Here is a 17,977-nt window from a genome sequence, read left to right on the forward strand (position 1 = left end):
TCAAAGTACCAGCCTGCATGACAGCGCCAATAAATTATTCATTGTTTTCAATCACTTCTCTAACTCAGCTGGTGTATTCATAAATAATGCAATGATTAAAATATAGAAATGGCAGAAGTGATGCTCTGCACGCGGTCATAGTATTGAGTGTATGACAGCACAGGAAATGCAAACATGTTACCGGACATGAAAAACAAACCTTGGTTGTCAGTGATCATTTCCTCCACCTTTTCCATCAGCTCAGGTACCTGCGTGTTGTCCTCTGTGTCCTTCCGTGTGTTATCAAAGGCGTGGTACCTGCAGGTGGAAAAACAAACAAAACATTTTAAAGGAGCACTCCACGCGTTTCCACATAAAACTCACTTTATCTCATCACGAGAAGTCCCACTCAGCCTGTTAAAACAGTTGTATCATATCTGCTGTGGCTGTGAAGGGAGCTGTCCAGAATTTGAAACACTGATGATGTCATAGTGATGTCATCAAGGTTATCTCAGAGGGCATGAGACTAAATCCTTTTGACAGAAAGCCTGACGCTATCAAATGGAGAACGTAGGATCAAGCGTTTTGGGAGCTTGAACCTTAATAGAGTCTAGAAGTCAGCATATCTCGGCCTTGGCCTGCTTCAATTGTCACTGCTCTTTTCTTTAATCTGACTCTCACAAGTCCCCTACCTTTGCAGAAATACAATACAATGCGCTGGAGTGCCCCCAGCTTTGCACTCCTGCAACACATCTGACTCAACAATGGACAGAACAACAGATACTGTTGTTTTCACGCATTCTTTGTCCTTGTCAAACCGGCTGCTTACATTACCCACAATCCAATGCACTGTTAAGTCAGAAATTCAGGTGTGTTATGCTAGAAACAGCTAATGTAGCCTTGGGTGACAGAGGTGTGGCACCCTCACTTCTTTCTGACTCTGGATTATTTCTTCAAACTTGTTGTCTTCAGCCTCATCTGCCTCTGACTCCAGTAACATCCCTCGAGGCAGCCGGTTTATATCCTGCAGCTCCCTCTGGAGCCACAAACGGCTTCATGCAACTTTTTTCCACATATGCAGTAGAACTCCCCAAGAGCTGTAAACACACTTTGATGTATAAAATCCCCTTTTAAGCTGTGTACTGAACTGCTGCCTCACTGTTGCTCCAACCACAGATTTCTCTAATTATTTGTGACTGTTCTGCTTGCACAGTACTGACAAAGATTTGACAGAAGCATGTTCCTTCATTTAGAGCCAGCTTTGTGTGAATTCAAAGAGAGAGGGAGAAAACAGACACGGTACCTGCTTCCACATCTCTCCACCAGCCACTGCAGGGCCTCTCCAGTGTTTGCTATGTGCTCCTCAATGAACACACCTTTAGGCAGCTTGTCCACCCCAGTAAAGACCACCATGGAGTACCTCCAGGTGCCTCCACCCAGAGCCCCCAGCTGCTCCTCTGCCGCTCTCCTCTGGGTGTCAGTGAAGGGCTGGGTGACCGACACCACCAGCAGGATGGCGTGGGGTCCAGGGGGGCAGAGAATAGCCCCCATGCACGGCCCCTCGCTGTCCAGGCTTGGCGGCGGCTGTGGCAGGCTGTCCGACTCTGCGCCGGCGTTGTCGTTGCTGTTGGCTTCGGTGTTGTCCTCTGGGTCACTGGGGACGGCCCATGGCGGGGTGTCAACCACAGTGACCCGTCGGCCGTAGATCTCCGTCTGGCCCACGTTGCTGTGAGTGGTCTCTGTCCCAGAGTCGAAGACCTCATCCCCCAGGATGGTGTTGGCGGTGGAGGTCTTACCAGACTGTGGCCCACCCAGGATCAGCAGTCTGCGCTCAGGAGGGTGTCGGCCCCTGGGGTCCCCTGCGGGAAGACAGAAAGATTAGACTGGAGGCCCCCCCCCACGAGGATGGGTTTGTTGGTTTCATTTTCTACCTGCTGCCTCAGAGGAAAGGATCTTTATGCTTTACTCTGTTTAAATCTCCTGCTGGGCCTTAAAGCCTCGTCTCATCCTCAAAGTGCTTTAAGGAGATGATGAATTCTTTCGCATTCTTTCCAACATTTAGCACGTTCCCTCTCCTTCTCAGGCACTCTCCCTACCTTATTCCTGTCCTCCCTCCTTAGATTTCCCCTTCTTATCTCAGCTCCCTGCTACCTTATACCTCTACTCCTTAACAGCCTCCTCTTTCATTGCTGTCCCTATCCTCTTCTCTCCCACTAAGCCCCCTCCCAGCAAGCCTCCTCTTTGTTCTCCTCCGTCCTTAGCCTTAGAAAAAATTGGGTCAGAGGGTAGGAACCTGGGACTCCTTCCAGAGAGAATGGCATGTGGACAGGATATGATCTACTCAAAATAAAAGTTGCCTGAAGACAACACATGACAACGGCATGACAGCAGAGTGGGAACGTTCAGAGGATGGCAAGAGGAGCTACGCCTGCTGTGCGAATGACAAGCGGGGAGAGAGAGAGAGAGAGAGAGAGAGAGAGAGAGAGAGAGAGAGAGAGAGAGGAGAAGCAAGTCTATTGATTCACCCCTGTTACTCACTGCTGCTGACACTTTCCATGTGTGATGCTGAAGACAGGAAGTTGACTAATGCAACAGTTTCTAAGTATTGTGGATGTCTGGGTCCAAATGTGAAAAGGCTCTGGGCGTTTATGCCACTGAATGAACAGCGATGAAGGAGGAACCTACGGTGAGGTGTGCAGCAAAGGATGAAAACCCACTTACCAGTGTCAGAGGCAGAGGACACAGCAGCCATCTTGTGTGTAGAACCTCTGGCTTCCTCCTCCTCGCCCCCCCTCCTCCTTCTCCTTCTCGCCTCCACGGTGGCTTCCTCTTCTTGCCTCTTCAGAAAGCGGCGGATCCTGAGTGGTGTGTGAAAGGCTGGCAGCTCAAATGCTTCTTGACTCTCTCTTTCACCCTAACCCTCATTCTACTGCAGTGTAATTCACTCTATCCTCTGCTCCCCGTGTCTACCCCTGCCTCTCTGTCACTCCTCATACCTCCTCTGCCATTCAGTCCCCCCCCCCTTTTATTTAACCTGTTATCTTCCACACCCCCTCAGCCCACTGTGGCTCTTTTCCGTCCTTTCCTCCGTTGCGTCTCTCTCCTTCTCCTCGTCTTCCAGTGCTCCTTCTTTTGTCTTATTTATCTGTCCAAGCAGAGGGAAGGATTGTGCAATGCAGAAGACAGGAAGCCAAATCCAGCCCTGCTGCAGCAGCTTCAGGAAGATGTCTCGGCATTTTTTAAGGCAAAATAGAGGAAGCTGTTCCTCCCACTTACTCCCATCACACACCAGCAGCAGCAGCAGCAGCAGCAGCAGTGTGGCACTGTATGCAGACTGCAGTCAGGAGGACAGATAGAAAGATGGATAGACAGAGAGAGAGAGAGAGAGAGAGAGAGAGGGAGAGGGAGGGAGGGATCACTCTGTTCTCTGTTTACAGCTGGATGTATTCCCCAGCTGCAGCATCATGCACAAACATGTCTATTTATGTGACGCTTACAGACATAGAAATATTGTGAGGCTGGGACGGGATGTATACTGCATGAATTTAAATATTGATATAAGGCATGCAGCCACAGCTTACATAATACATAAAAGCTCCTATAAATAGCAGAAGACCTTATCAGGTTGCGTTGAATTCAAAGCACTGTCACCTTTAGGGGGAATCATTTCTCAAGGATGCATCACAATCATGTGATGTTCGGGCAGAAAAATGGTACAAATGATCAGACGGTCTGAGCTCATCCTTGGCTCCATAGCAGGTTAATTATGCACGCTATATGGCGAGATACATTCACGGACCCTTGGGAAATCACGAATGAGAAAACAAAGAGAGATGTAACCATAAAAAGTAACCACACTGATATAATGACGTTAGTTGACGTACTTTCACGCACCATGGGCTTATTTTCACTCTTTTTGCGTCGCAGCGGTTTTCTGCAAACAATTTAAGAGCAATTAGGCGATGACGTAGTGGCGCCACTCTGCCGTACACCATTTCAAGATTGACGCTAAGACCTCACGCCGTACGCCGACTTGTACTGTCGTAAAACGAAGCTGCCTGATCCACGTGACGCTACGGGCTGAAGTGGCGCGGCTACTTGTGAAGCTAGTGTGTGTCGGTGTGCGGGTGGAGGTGCCAGTCAGACCCCTTAAGTGTGTGTTTTAGCCGACACCACCTGGTCTTACTAACATGGAGGGAGGCGACGAGTTCACGAAGTACCGCTCACCGCTGGTGTCGAGGTATGCCAGTAAGGAAATGGCCTACAACTTCAGTGACAGGAAGAAATTCACCACCTGGAGGAAGCTGTGGATCTACCTGGCCAAGGCTGAGAAGGTTTGACACATTGTGGCTGGATGACAGCATGTGTCCTTGATAATATTGTCTTTATATACGCACTTTTTTTTTCCCTCCACGCTGTACAAGTCCTATGAACTAAAGTGTGCGACCTTCAGAGACCACTATCAAGTTCCCTGCTCTAAATATAGTTTGAAGGAGGACCCCATGGAGGAGCTCCCTGCATGGGTGTCAGGGCCAAAGAGCGCATAATGAAGCACAACAGTTAACAGTTTTGGACTGCGAGGGGACTTTCATTCATCATAATATTTTAACATAATTCAAGTCTTTTTAATCTTGAAAGCATTTGGAAAGGCTCAATTGTATTTTTCTGCATTTAGATACTACTCCGCTGAACACTGTCTGTGTTCTTTAGATGATAACCAGAGATTCTCTCTGTATCAACTTGACATTTAGTTCCTGAACCAGACAGCCATGCGATCCCCTCAGCCCATGTTTAGCACAGCGGGTCAAGGTTAACCAAAAAACACACAAGATTTGATTAAGCAAGCAGCTGCTGATGATTTAAAAAAATCTGGTGACATTTCTCTGCAGCTGAACTCTAAAGCTAATTCTGTAATTGTCATATTTCCTGTGATGAGTGTTTTCTGCATTTGTCATATTAAAGAGAGCAGGGGGGAGGTTAACTGTTGACAGACCCTCTCTCACGTGCGTCACTTCACATGATCTGTCACACACAGATCATATGTCCATCTTTTCTTCTTTTTCTGTATGTTGTGATGTTGTTGAGGGGTTTGGTTTGCCTGTGCAGAGTCAGTTCGGCCATTGGCTGCTGCGGTGTGGTCTGTGTGTGAAAATAGCATGCAGAGCATGTCACAGTAACAGGAGGCGCGCCCTGAGAGGCTGCTTTTTACTAGCCTGAGCTCAGCCCAGCCTAAATTCTGTCACCTTTCCCCTCAAAACAGTTTTGATTTTCTGCAGTGACATTTCTCGTGTCGAGTCACTGTTTGCCCTCTGACCTTTGACACAGCAGGGTTTGATGTTGCTGGATCTCGGACTGTGTGGTAACACAGAGGGTGAGGGGTGCTTTCAGGGGATGGGCTCAATTTCTCAATTAGCCCATTTTGTGGTCCCGTCTCATGACTGCTCTGTCCCAATGGACAACACGCCAATCTAATCAGGATATTGAGCACCGTCTCACGAGGACAGCACATGCCTGTCAAGACTGTAGAGAAGGCATGTCATTGTCAGACTGTCCGTCTCCTGTGCTACTACGAATACACAGTAAAAAAACAAAACTAATTAAAAACCAGTCATATAACTTTTGCCCAGATTTGCTGCCTCTCAACTTGTGCTGCAGCGACTGGCCGTTTATTCCATCAGTCATTAGTAGTGCTGTCAATCGATTAATATATTTAATTGCGATTAATCTCATGAATGTCATAGTTAACTCGCGATTAATCGCACGTTTTCATCTATTCTAAATGTCCCTTGAATTATTATTTTAATACTGTTATCAACATGGAAAAGTGGATAGGCCTGCATTTTTTTTTATTGAAAACAACAATGTGTAGTGTTATATTTCACACTAACATTCTCACTTTGAGCAGTCATTCACATTTGAATGAATCAAATCTCATACAATTTAACACTGTCAATAAACAGATGAAAATACTTGGTAACAAAAAAGCCCCTTCAACAACCCTTTCTAAGGGATCAAAACAGGATGATACAAGATAAAGTTACAAAGTGCACATCATTGTAAACTAGGACTCAGGCTACAGTGCAGTTAAACCATGGCTTAAACTTTCCTTTCTTAAGTTTCCTTTGAACATAATAGCATCCATATGCCTCTGTTGAAAGCCATCCATTGTCGCCTGGTTTTGCTAAGGAGGTGGCAGAGAATTCGCATTCGCCGTGTGTTTGGCCATCAAGTGCTATTTCAGACTGGATGTGCTACGGTGATAATTCAGTTCACACCAACAATACACACAGATAACTTGGGTCTTGTCAGTCGACCCATCTGGCAACTTTTTGAAACTGAACTTTCTATTCAGAATCTTGTTTGCATCCATTTCGGCGTTTCGTACTTGACATCCACACAAACCGGTAGCCTACTCTTTTACAGCTAGCGAGCAGGCGAGACCAAACACGTGCGCGGGGCGTGCCAGTTGTTTTGTTTCCGGTTTACAATCGGATCCTGTAGTTTTTCTAACATTACTAGCAGTGGCCACAGCTTCTAAAAAAACTACAAGTTCATTAGGTCACAAAGAGCATTACTCTTGCGATAAAAAAAATGATGCTGTTAAAATTGATTTGCGTTAACGTGTTAATAACACAATATTTTTGACAGCACTAGTCATTAGTGTAAATGTCAGGTAAGTGGCCATCACAGAGCCCATGGTGATGCCTTCAAAGGGCTTTTGTTCGAACAAAAGTACAAAACCCAAAGATATGCAGTTGCCTATGATACATGACAAAGAAAAGCAGCAAATCTTCACTTTTGAGAACATGAAGTGCTTGAAAAAATAGCAGAAATAACTAACTTATTATCCAGTGGTTGCATTAAGTCTTTTTTCTTTCTTTCTTCCTCGTTGTCCGGCTCAGGCTTTGGGTCTGCCCATCACAGACGCCCAGATTCAGGAAATGGAGAGCCACGAAAAGGACATCGACTTCGCCATGGCAGCTGAGGAGGAGCGCAAACTCAGGCACGATGTCATGGCCCACGTGCACACCTTCGCACACTGCTGCCCCACTGCCGCTCCCATAATCCACCTCGGTGCCACTTCCTGCTATGTGGGAGACAATACTGTAAGTGTGATTGACACCACTATAGCCTGCACTCTTCATGTGATGACATGATCAGTAACCCCGTATTTCTCTGCAGCTTCTCCTGAATGTGTACACTTGGGATTATGCGTGCAGTTTCCACAAGTGCTTTTCTTTAAAGGTTTTTATGCTCTCTAAGTTGTCTTGTTTTTCGTCCTCAGGATCTGATTATGCTGCGTGACGGATTTGACATTCTCTTGCCTAAGGTGAGCCTCAGCTGTTTGCCAGAAAAACGCACACACACTCATCCAGTTGCGCATCTATAAAATTGATGGAAACAGGCCTTTTTTTCCTTTTTCTTTGCAAGCCCCAGCTGTTCAGTAACAAGTCAGCAATGTAGAACTAATTTTTTTTGCAGTGTTTTGTCACATAAACCGGAATACAAACCAGAAGTAATCTTATTAACATGTTAGGGTTGTATGTGCATGAGTAATAACAGCCCATTACGCAATAGCTCTGCTGAAACCATTTGTTCTTTCCTCCACAGCTGGCCAGAGTCATTGACAGACTTGCAAACTTCGCAGAGAAATATGCTGATCTCCCCACGCTTGGCTTCACACACTACCAGTGAGTCTGAATGCAGCTGCAGGGTCTGATCAGACGCATCCTCTTTGCAGTCTTCATCCGTTTTGCCTTGCAGCACCATTTTTGTCTGCTTTTTTTCTGATTAAGAACATGCACATGGCGTATTATGCATGCATGTGCATATTTTCCCTCCTTGTCTCACTCCACCTGCTCTGCCTACAGGCCCGCCCAACTGACCACAGTGGGAAAGCGAGCGTGTCTCTGGCTGCAGGACTTGACCATGGACATGCGCAACCTGCAGAGAGCCCGCGATGACCTGCGTTTCCGGGGGGTTAAGGGGACCACTGGCACCCAAGCCAGCTTCCTGCAGCTCTTTCAGGGGGACCATGACAAGGTATAACTCAGCAAATAGCTGGCATGTAGACAGTGATGGATGTTTAAATTCAGATACCTTGAACCATTATGGATTTAAATGTGATAATTCTCATTCATTTTCCTTCACCAGGTGGAAGAGCTTGACAGAATGGTGACAGAGATGGCTGCCTTCAAAAAGTAAGCACTGAGCTAAAATGCAAGAGATTTACAGTATTCAATAGAATCTGTTCTGTAAGAATGATGGAAGAAATGTGTTTATAACAAAAGATGAGCAGGAATGAGATGAAGTTATTGTGAAAACTGTAAGAGCGTTGTCATTTAACATTTTACGGAGCCTTGCTTTGGTATTAGCCCTGCTAATATTGTTCCCATGCTACACAGAGCATACCTGGTGACTGGACAGACATACAGTCGTAAGGTGGACATAGACTGTCTGTCCAGCCTGGCCAGTTTGGGAGCTACTGTTCACAAGGTAAGCTGGAGACTGGCAGGGAAATGTTGCCATCTAGTGGTGTTTAATGGAAAGTAGCAAGTTCTGTGATTAAGTTGCTCTTCATCTGACTTTTAAATTAACATTAATTGCGTTGCATTAGCTTGTTGAGGCTCATATTTGATCTGTCTGTCTGTAGATCTGCACAGACATCCGCCTGCTCGCCAACCTGAAGGAGATCGAGGAGCCTTTTGAGAAAGAGCAGATCGGTATATTCACTCACCTCTTACAGTTGGTCCTAAACATGTTATCCTGTAGTGCAGATGACAGCGTAAACTGTATGTCAGCATGAGGATGTCCTGTCCCTCCAGGTTCCAGTGCCATGCCCTACAAGAGGAACCCCATGCGTGCGGAGCGTTGCTGCAGCTTGGCCCGACATCTTGTGGCGCTGATGTCTGACCCTTTGCAGACCGCCTCAGTCCAGTGGCTGGAGAGGACGCTGGACGACAGCGCCAACAGGTCAGAGACACTCACACAATAGTTTGCGGGGATTTTTTTTGTAACAGATGAACAGATCATTCGGACACTTCTTTCTCCTGGTTCTTCTACGTGTTTTACCCATTTCACACCCCTCGCTCACGTGCAGGAGGATCTCCCTGCCCGAGTCCTTCCTGACGGCAGACATCATCCTCAGCACCCTGCAGAACATCACAGAGGGACTGGTGGTCTACCCCAAAGTCATTGAGAGACACATCCGCCATGAGCTGCCCTTCATGGCCACAGAGAACATCATTATGGCCATGGTGAAGGCTGGAGGGAACAGACAGGTATTGGTGGTGGTTTTGTGTTTGTAGTTCACTGCGTCCTGGCCTTGTTTAATCATCGTTTATGCTTAAACCAGCATCCTTCTTCTTCCTCCAGGACTGCCACGAGAAGATCCGCGTTCTGTCCCAGGAGGCAGCAGCCGTGGTCAAACAGGAGGGTGGTGATAACGACCTGCTGGCCAGAGTCCAGCGAGACCCCTACTTCGCCCCCATTCTGGGGCAGCTGGACACCATACTGGACCCCAAGACCTTTATTGGTCGTGCTCCCCAGCAGGTACAACATGAGCAGCCCCTCATCTTCATCCAAGCTGCCAAACTGACTGCTCCTCTGCAGAAAGCTCATCTAGAAACTAATATTTTCTCTTCCTTTCTTCTGTCCAGGTGGCCAGGTTCTTGTGTGAAGAAGTGCGCCCCCTACTGGAGCCTTACAAGGCTAAGATGGATGTCAAGATTGAGCTTGAGCTCTGACACACACACACACACACACACACACACACACACACACACACACACACACGGATACAATGACGGACACTCAAGCCAAGAGAACAAGACCTCATCATGGTGTCTGTCCTCAATAAAAAACTGAATGAATTCATCTCTGTCATACTGTTTTCATTTCTGTCATATGTTCAAACACATTGTTACATTTGCTGATGGAGCATAACTCACACAGCCATTAGTAATACAGTTGTGATAAATTATATTGGTAACTCCATTACCAATTGTCTATTGACAGGAAGCAAAGGTCATGTGTCTGAAAGGCTTTTACTACCTGTTTTATCAATATAAAGCTGTAGTTCAGTGAAATATTAATCCACCTATTACATAACAGTAATGACTGATCCTGATGATGAATGTGGTGGCTGAGACTTTTTCTTCACTCTCTGTGAGTGAAACTGTAAGGAAACTCTTAATCCTGTTGAGAGCGTTCAGACTTTGGGGTTTGTTTTCAGTTAACGGAAAGGAAAAGGTAAACTGCACAGAAGAGGAAACACTGTTAGAATTGGGAGGAACTTCTACAAGAGGCTGTAAATCATCAAAAAGCAGATGCAAAGTCCAGCCCAGCCTTTAAATAGAAACAGTCATGCTACCACACTTGTGCAGGGAAGGAAGTGACCTGCTTTTTTGTTTGTTTCGAAGCTCAACTTTTTTCAAATACTCTTCTTATTTTTCCCTTTCTTCACCCCCACCCCTACTCTACATCCCTTTAGAACCATTGTCATTACATTCATGGTGGGCGCAAAGTTCACGGCATGTGCGAAACATACAGACAAAGTGCTGTGGCGGTAAAGCTCACGTCATCGGCTCGTGTCATTGTGGTAATAAATGGGATGGGAGCTTTAATAGACCTTTGCATCTTGATCTGTGACCAGCCGGTTGTCAGCACGCAGTGAGTACAAATGTCTTCCCTCTCACACACTGTACGTCATGCTTTCATGTTTTATTTTTACACTCTGACTTACAGTTTGTGGTCTTCCCTCCTTCTGTTTTTGCTCTACGTATGACCACTTTGCTTCGTAAGGTAGAGGGGGCAGTCTTGCATGTTTCCCTCCTGTGATATTTCAACATGTGGCTGTGGGCTTTGCTCCCCATCTGCCTGGCTCTCTTTGGCACAGTGGGCATTTGGAGTGTGTGAGTACTGAGCTTCCTCCTTTAGAGCACCTTCTTACTTTTTCACAGCTTTTTTCTATTTTATAATGTCATTTCTCAAAACGCCAATTTGTTGCTCTTTATTTGTTTATGTTTTTTATGTATATGGTCATGTGTTTGACCACAGCCCTAAAATTACAGCGCAAGTATTTTGTGCACACAGGTTGTCAATAAAGTACTTACCTACCAGTAGATAGATGGGAAGAAATACAGTGGAGGTAACACATTTGCATGAAGGGGGACCTTATTAAATTACATTGTAAAAATTTATTTTTGATTCCCTAATACACATTAAATGATGACATTTATATATTTAAATAATCACGATGGGATTAGCTGATTTACTGTGTTATTTTACAGTAGCCAGACTGTGTGTCACTTTTATGTTAAGTTAAAAAAACAGCTTTAATGTAAAATATATGGACTGACTTTTTTTGTAAGAACACACTAAATTAAAAAGTAATTGTTTTGCAATATTGACACTGTTACCGTTTTCTGCATTTTTCCTGTATTATATTCAATATCGAGAACATGTTACCATTTACCATGAAACTGGTTGTACAGGCCTATCCACCAGCAATTAATTAATTAAAATTAATTAAATTATAAATTAAAAAAATGACAGGTTGATAATAATAGTAAGTGTGACAGACTCAGCATAACTGAAAGTGAAACAAGGCACTGTAGTAGAAAACAGCAGTTGGACAAGGAGATGTCATGTACATCACACTACATAAAAAACAAACTTGCTCCTGGGGAGGTGGTTGTTTCAGCAGAATAACATACAGATGTCTGTTCAAAAGTCTGCCCTGATGATGGAAAAATGTAGAATCAAGACAAGGGATTGTTTATCCTGTCATCTGTTGCCTCAGTGTCAGTGTTAGTTAGTGTCAGGTCAGATCTTCTCGTCTGTCATGAATTCAGTCACTATACAGTTGTTTTCTTCCCATTAGGTTTGCCATCGCGGTAACAAATGGATCAGTCAACCTCACAGACTCATTCCCTTACATCAGGTATGGTATGATTCCTCTCTGCCCTGATCGATCAATCAGTCAATCTCTATTTCAGCGAAGAGACCAGTGAATGAAATAAAGATAACTGTTTATTATAACAGATGATAATTAAGTCTTATCAGAAAGTCTTTGGTGCTCAGACTCACAGGGAGACTTTGTAATGGATTGGCATCACCCTGAGCAGCAGCAAGATAAATCCCCTCATGGAGTCCAGACACTGGTGGTGTTGGAGGTGGTGAATCATATTTAAAAAGACAGCAGTGAGATGATAGGCTGACGGTGAAGGCGTGCCACTGTGCCATTGGATAGATGTGGAATTTCCCCTCGCGGGACGAATAAAGGCAATTGACCCGCTCTCAGTTAACAGCACCTGACAATGACAATAAGGAAATTGTGAGTGAGCGTGCGTGAGAGGAGTGAATGAAGCATGGTTTCAGAATTAAACGACAGACCTGAGCACACCAAAGCAATAAAAAAAAAGTTACTTGAATAGAAAACAATAAAACAATGAATGAACTTAACAAGCCAGTAGATAAAATTCATAAGATAATGATGATATTTCTGTTTCTCACTCTCCTGCCAGTGAGTGTGGCATGTACAACCCTCAGAGCTGCCTCTTCTCCCAGATCTGCAACATCTCTGCTGTTTTAGGTAACAACACATGCATATTTCCACCGTCTTGGTCGTGGGAGTCCTCTATCGCTGAAGTTCTGTCCCTCACACGCAGATTGAGGACTTGCTTTTACAGAACATCGTGCATGCAGCAGTCCCCAGATTTGTAGTTGTTGATCTGTCAGTTTATGTCCTCTGATAAGCTGGATGTTGGTGTCCATCTTCACCATCTTTTGTCTCTGTCCGGGTCCCTCAGGCCTGTGGATTGTGGTGATCCGTTTCCAGCAGGTGAGGGATTTTGGTTGTCATGGAAAGTCCAACATCATCAGCATTGTTTTGGGATTCATCGCGTGTTTCGGAATCTCTGTCGTCGGCAACTTCCAGGTAACAGCCTCAAAGAAGACAGAAATAAGAGCAAAATAATGAGGAACTTTAATTTTTCTAACCCATAATAATCCGTCTGTGCTCAATAAAGTCTCTTCTCCCTCTGCCTGCACCGCTTAGCAATCAGTCATGATGGGTGCTCATCTTTTTGGAGCGTTCCTGACTTTCGTCGTGGGCTTGGCCTACTTCTGGGTACAGCTGTATCAAACTTATCAGGTTCAACCCCCTCGGGGGTGCTGCATTGGGCCTATCAGGGCGATCTGCTGCACCCTCAGTACCATCCTGGTCATCTCTAGTATCCTTTCAAAGAATTTTGAACAGATTTCAAAGATTCAAAGAACTTTTTCACATATTTTCATCATTCTACTTAATATTAACTTGAATGACACTGTACATGTATAAAGTGTGAGATGTACAATATTTTGGAAGGTCCCTCACATTGTGTGCAAGCCCAAAACCACAAACCACCACTACATCTTATGGGTCACACTAGTAAGATGCACCAAAGTAGAGATTTTGAAAGTGTCAATGAACCCAAGGCAAATTCACACATTTACAACATGTTTTTATTTGCTATTTGATTTCCGATCATGCGCATGTATTTGGTGTTATGCTCCTTGACTGCTCTCCCCTCTTTCAGTGGCTGTTCTACACAATGTAAGCTATCCATCTGTGGCTGCTCTGTGCGAATGGGCCTTGGTCATGATCTACTTCTGCCTGTTTGGCCTCTTTGCAGCTGAGTTCAGACATGTCGACTTCCACCGCCTCACTGTACAGAAACAGGGTCTTAAGAACAATCCTCCTGCCTCAGTGATCATGAATGAGTTTGCTGAAAATGCACTTAGTTGAATGTTGATTTAGGATTTTTCAGTTTCTGATATAGTTTTTTTTAATTACTTATTTGGCATTTTGAAAGATGCAATGATAACAGTTTATTTGATAGTTGTATATTTATATTGAACTGTATTTTAAACTTGCTGAACATTTCTTATCTCATACTTTGTCTGTCTTAGTGTTTATACAACCCCAATTCCCAAAATGTTTGGGATCTGATAATTTGCTAATCCCTTTTGACATAAACTCAATTGAAAGCAGTACAAAGACAATATATTTAATATTTTACCTCATCAGCTTCATTGATTTTCGTAAATATCTGCTAATTCTGAATTTCATGCAACTACAAATTTCAAATGAGTTGAGACAGGGGCAACAAAAGACTGGGAACGTCCAAAAACACCTGTTTGGATCATCCATCCATCCATTATCTATACCGCCTATCCCTTTCGGGGTTGCGGGGGGCTGGAGCCTATCCCAGCTACAATGGGCGAGAGGCGGGGTACACCCTGAACCGGTCGCCAGCCGATTGCAGGGCCACATACAAGGACAAACAAACATTCACACTCACACCTACGGACAATTTACAGTCCCTGTTTGGATCATTCCACAGGTAATCAGGTTCATTGGTAACAGCTGATAGTATCATGATTGGGTGTGAAAGGGGCATCCTGGAAAGGCTCAGTTGCTCACAAGCAAGGGTGTAGCAAGGTTCACCTCTTTGTGAGCTCATGATTGCACAAAGGATTTTACTAGATGGGCTCAGGAATACTTTGCAAAACTGTGTAAAAGTGACTGCATCAGTTTTTATTTACATTTTACACAGCTCTCCAACATTTTGTGGAATCGGGGATGTAGGATTTCCTACATCTTGTCTTGCCATTCCATAATCAACACGTAAGACAGCAAAGAGCACATTATCTTTTTATTTCATTGAAATGATTGCTGATGATTGTTTTTAGGATTTGTTTGAGCTGTGAAATGAACAAAAGAAACATAGAAAGAAAATTCCCCTTCATAGTGTTCAAAAGCCCAAGGGGATGTAATCAATCGCCGTGTTTTGATCAACCATAATAAATAAATTTAGTGAACTCACATAAGACAAAGAAAGCAGAAAATCTCCATGATTGAGAAGCTGAAACTAAAGAATTTTGGTCTTTAAGAAAGATTTGAATTAATTAAGGCTGCATGGTGGTGGATAGTGCACGTGCCTCACAGCAAGAAGGTCGCCGGTTTGATTCCTGGGTCGGGCCTTTCTGTGTGAAGTTTGCATGTTCTTCCCGTGCATGTGTGAGTTCTCTCTGGGCACTCTGGCTTCCTCCCACAGGCCAAAAACATGCTCATTAGGTTAATTGGTGACTCTAAATTGCCCCTAGGTGTGAGTGTGAGCGTGAATGGTTGTCTGTCTGTGTGTTGCCCTGTGATCGGCTGGCGACCGGTCCAGGGTGTACACCGCCTCTCGCCCGTTGACAGCTGGGATAGGCTCCAGCCCCCCCGCAACCCCGAAAGGGATAAGCAGTATCGAAAATGGATGGATGGATGGATGGATGGATTCATTAACTGACTAATTGTTTCTTCTCTGAGACTAGTTGAAGCTGCATGCACTTAGCTTATGAAGCTGGTCTTGGCCTATACTGCAATAAATATATACCAACACATGGTGGCACCATTCACCTGTCATTCACTCCACACAGTATTTTGACTTGATTGACTTGACTTAAAATGTCATGCAAATATCTTATCTCAATAAACACAATAACCTGCTTCACCTCTCTCTCCTCATGGTATTTTATATTGTATACCGTCATCTTTATATCTACAATGTGACATGATTAGTGCATAGAAGGTGAATACCAGGAAAAGTCTGGTCTTTTTCTCCCTCACTCTCCACCTGTCAGCTGGGCAATACAATAGAGGAAGGGGAAGAGAAAAGGAGGATGGAGGTATGAAGGAAAGACTTTGTTAGCAAGAGAGTTATGTCCTTTATGACATAATGCACAATGAGAACTGTTACCCGCTGTTAGAAGCATTTAAGGTGCTTTTATTTTGAAGCAAAAGTTATGAATCAAAGCTCTGCAATAAATAATAACAATAATTATTCCAGCTTATGTGTAAGCTAACATCATCTCTCTACAACACTGTAGATTTTCTCTTTATTACAAAATCTTATCTGCATTTTGAAGTTGCCCTTCACGTCCTCGAGAAGCAGCACTGACCAGCAGGGGCGCTGTGGAGCGATGCTGGCTGACGGTGATTTCGCTGATGGGAAAATGCAGCCCTGGCGCCGTGCCAGCATGTTTTTGGAAGATGCCTCAAGTTTAACAGAGGTTCTACATTCAGCACAATTTGTCAGGGCTATTTGAGATGGACAAAACAATGGAGCTCTCATAGCCACGCCGATAGTGGGAGAGGTCCTACTCTTGGCTCCAGCACTCAAACTATTTCTCTCATCCAAGTTCTCTGTTTATTTGAATATATTGTCTTGGGGTCTGTTGGCACCAGCTTTAGTCGCACTTTGTGATCAGATTTTCACTTTTGTTTGCATATTTTATTGATGTCATTAAAAAAATGACTTGGGTTATGTAGGGGAGTTTGAGATGGGAATACTGGGCCCCCAGTGTCCTGCTATGTCCCGACAGCATTCTTTCACATACTCCATGCTGTGTGATCACCAGAGGAGGGCTTTGACGAGCGGGCACAGGGATCAGACAGACAGCTCGGAATTCTATGGGAATTTCTCAAGTGTTGCTAGTCACCAGTGTTCCTGCTGCAGACTGCATGCAGATTTTACACTTGTGGTCAAACAAGGCTGTCTTAGGTCCCTGATAAACTTGTTTGCTGGAGCTGATTGGCTACATGCACTTCAAGTCGCTCTTCTGATGCCTGTAATTACTCCAAAATGCAGACGTGCTCTGGGGAAAATGGTCATTTTGTATTTTTCAAGAGCAGAGAACTTGGCTTTTCCAACCTTGCGTTCACCTCAGATGGCTTGAATGTGTTTTTTGAAAGTGCACTCTATGTTGGCTTGGTCTGCTGTAGTGACAAAATGTTCTTGAATTACACAGCAGCTCGTACAGAGGAATTCAGAGGGAAAGCACTGGCGCCGAATTACCCATAACCCTGCTGTTTTCATTTGTGAATATAAAAGGCTTCTGATAAAGTAATAAAACTCATAAGATCACCTGTAGCAACGTGCAAAAGCTGGGAGGCCCCTGATAGAAATGTCAGAAAAAGGTCTCGATCCTCTGTTGTAGTGTAGGAGAACATGGTTTATGTGACGCCCGCCTTGTTGCTTTTGACTTTGATTCAAGAAGGAGGTAATAGCAGACATGCTTTCTGGGCCTATACTGTAATCTCTCCTAACACCTGCTCGTGCTCTAGTCTCTCTTATCCCCTCAGCAGCTCTCGAATAGAAACAATAGCAATGCTTTCCTATCATGCAGGGGAGCAGTCGCCTCCAAGTCCACTATCGGACATCGGAGTGGTAGCCCTCAGCCGCTCTGTAACAGCGCAGCCTGTCAGCTCTTATCATCGGAGAGCCAAATCCTGTGCATTCCATCTCCAAAAGGCCACTTTATTTGCACGACAGCTGGATCTGCCAAAGTTGAAGGTTTGTAGAGGACGGAGTTAAGTGTTGGGGAGAGAGGTTGATGAGAGGGAGATGAAGAGGCGGTGGGACACGGCAGACAGAAAAGAGACAGGATTGTGCACAAGTGAGAGATCCGGAGAGAGATATCGAAATGTAGAGACAGGCAAGAGAGTCTCAGAAAGATGGAAGTGATAGAGGCAGAAGAGGGAGGCAGAGAAAGAAGAGTGGGCACCAGCAGCCGTGATCTCACCCTCCTCTCCTCTCTTTTGGCAGCGGCTTCCAGAAAGCTGCCCTTTTGCTGAAAAATGCCAAGCGCACCGCATTCCACCGGCCACACAAAGGCCCTCCCTCGTCTCAGCTGCACAGGCACAATCAGACAAGGGATAATTATATAATTAGGCCTGGTGGGGCAGACAGGGACCCTCATGTGGTGTGTTGGTGTGTCATATTTATGTTATCGGACAATGAAGAGAGTCTGGCATGATCAGAGGAGGCAGCAGCAGTGTGTAGGGGGCTCCAGCTGTGGCACTTAGGAACAGATTGTCATGATAGAAAAGGACGGGTCGATAGAATGACCTTCAGCCTGTGGCCCAGACGAGATCAGGGCCGGTATTGTGGCCGAGCCCTGATGTGTG

At 44.8% G+C, this 17,977-nt stretch overlaps 3 protein-coding genes across 3 annotated transcripts in view; 2 read left to right on the top strand and 1 right to left on the bottom strand.

The window, feature by feature from the left end:
* The window catches only part of LOC139344114 (GTPase IMAP family member 8), a 5,476-nt gene extending 2,163 nt beyond the window's left edge, over positions 1 to 3,313 (bottom strand). Inside the window, exons 1-4 of the mRNA XM_070982057.1 lie at positions 2,701 to 3,313; positions 1,283 to 1,838; positions 200 to 297; positions 1 to 13 (exon numbers count right to left, since the gene is read on the bottom strand). The exon at positions 1 to 13 is cut by the window's left edge and continues 119 nt beyond it. Of these exons, the coding sequence (XP_070838158.1) occupies positions 1 to 13; positions 200 to 297; positions 1,283 to 1,838; positions 2,701 to 2,731 (698 nt within the window). The 5' untranslated portion in view covers positions 2,732 to 3,313. The remainder of the gene's footprint in view (positions 14 to 199; positions 298 to 1,282; positions 1,839 to 2,700) is intronic.
* A 709-nt stretch (positions 3,314 to 4,022) lies between these two features.
* On the top strand, positions 4,023 to 9,855 carry adsl (adenylosuccinate lyase). Its single transcript, XM_070981019.1, has 12 exons — positions 4,023 to 4,313; positions 6,882 to 7,085; positions 7,265 to 7,309; positions 7,591 to 7,670; positions 7,851 to 8,022; positions 8,134 to 8,180; positions 8,385 to 8,475; positions 8,633 to 8,702; positions 8,805 to 8,952; positions 9,080 to 9,260; positions 9,355 to 9,531; positions 9,639 to 9,855. Exons 1-12 carry the CDS (start codon positions 4,170 to 4,172, stop codon positions 9,723 to 9,725), a joined length of 1,446 nt encoding a protein of 481 aa, XP_070837120.1. The 5' UTR covers positions 4,023 to 4,169; the 3' UTR covers positions 9,726 to 9,855.
* A 972-nt stretch (positions 9,856 to 10,827) lies between these two features.
* tmem150b (transmembrane protein 150B) lies at positions 10,828 to 13,768 on the top strand. Its single transcript, XM_070980670.1, has 6 exons — positions 10,828 to 10,892; positions 11,864 to 11,923; positions 12,507 to 12,574; positions 12,792 to 12,919; positions 13,040 to 13,214; positions 13,560 to 13,768. The coding sequence occupies exons 1-6, from the start codon at positions 10,828 to 10,830 to the stop codon at positions 13,766 to 13,768; spliced, it is 705 nt and encodes a 234-aa protein (XP_070836771.1).
* The last annotated feature ends 4,209 nt before the right edge of the window (positions 13,769 to 17,977 follow it).

The sequence above is a fragment of the Chaetodon trifascialis genome, chromosome 15 (assembly GCF_039877785.1).
Source record: "Chaetodon trifascialis isolate fChaTrf1 chromosome 15, fChaTrf1.hap1, whole genome shotgun sequence".
Classification (NCBI taxonomy): domain Eukaryota; kingdom Metazoa; phylum Chordata; class Actinopteri; order Chaetodontiformes; family Chaetodontidae; genus Chaetodon; species Chaetodon trifascialis.

Excerpts from the sequence above, each read along its gene's own strand:
- adsl (XM_070981019.1), top strand. The coding sequence starts at position 4,170 with ATGGAGGGAGGCGACGAGTTCACGAAGTACCGCTCACCGCTGGTGTCG. Across the intron at positions 4,314-6,881 it reads ACCTGGCCAAGGCTGAGAAG|GCTTTGGGTCTGCCCATCAC; the intron begins GTTTGACACATT and ends TGTCCGGCTCAG. Across the intron at positions 7,086-7,264 it reads GCTATGTGGGAGACAATACT|GATCTGATTATGCTGCGTGA; the intron begins GTAAGTGTGATT and ends TTTCGTCCTCAG.
- tmem150b (XM_070980670.1), top strand. The coding sequence starts at position 10,828 with ATGTGGCTGTGGGCTTTGCTCCCCATCTGCCTGGCTCTCTTTGGCACA. Across the intron at positions 12,575-12,791 it reads CAACATCTCTGCTGTTTTAG|GCCTGTGGATTGTGGTGATC; the intron begins GTAACAACACAT and ends CGGGTCCCTCAG. Across the intron at positions 13,215-13,559 it reads TACCATCCTGGTCATCTCTA|TGGCTGTTCTACACAATGTA; the intron begins GTATCCTTTCAA and ends CCCCTCTTTCAG.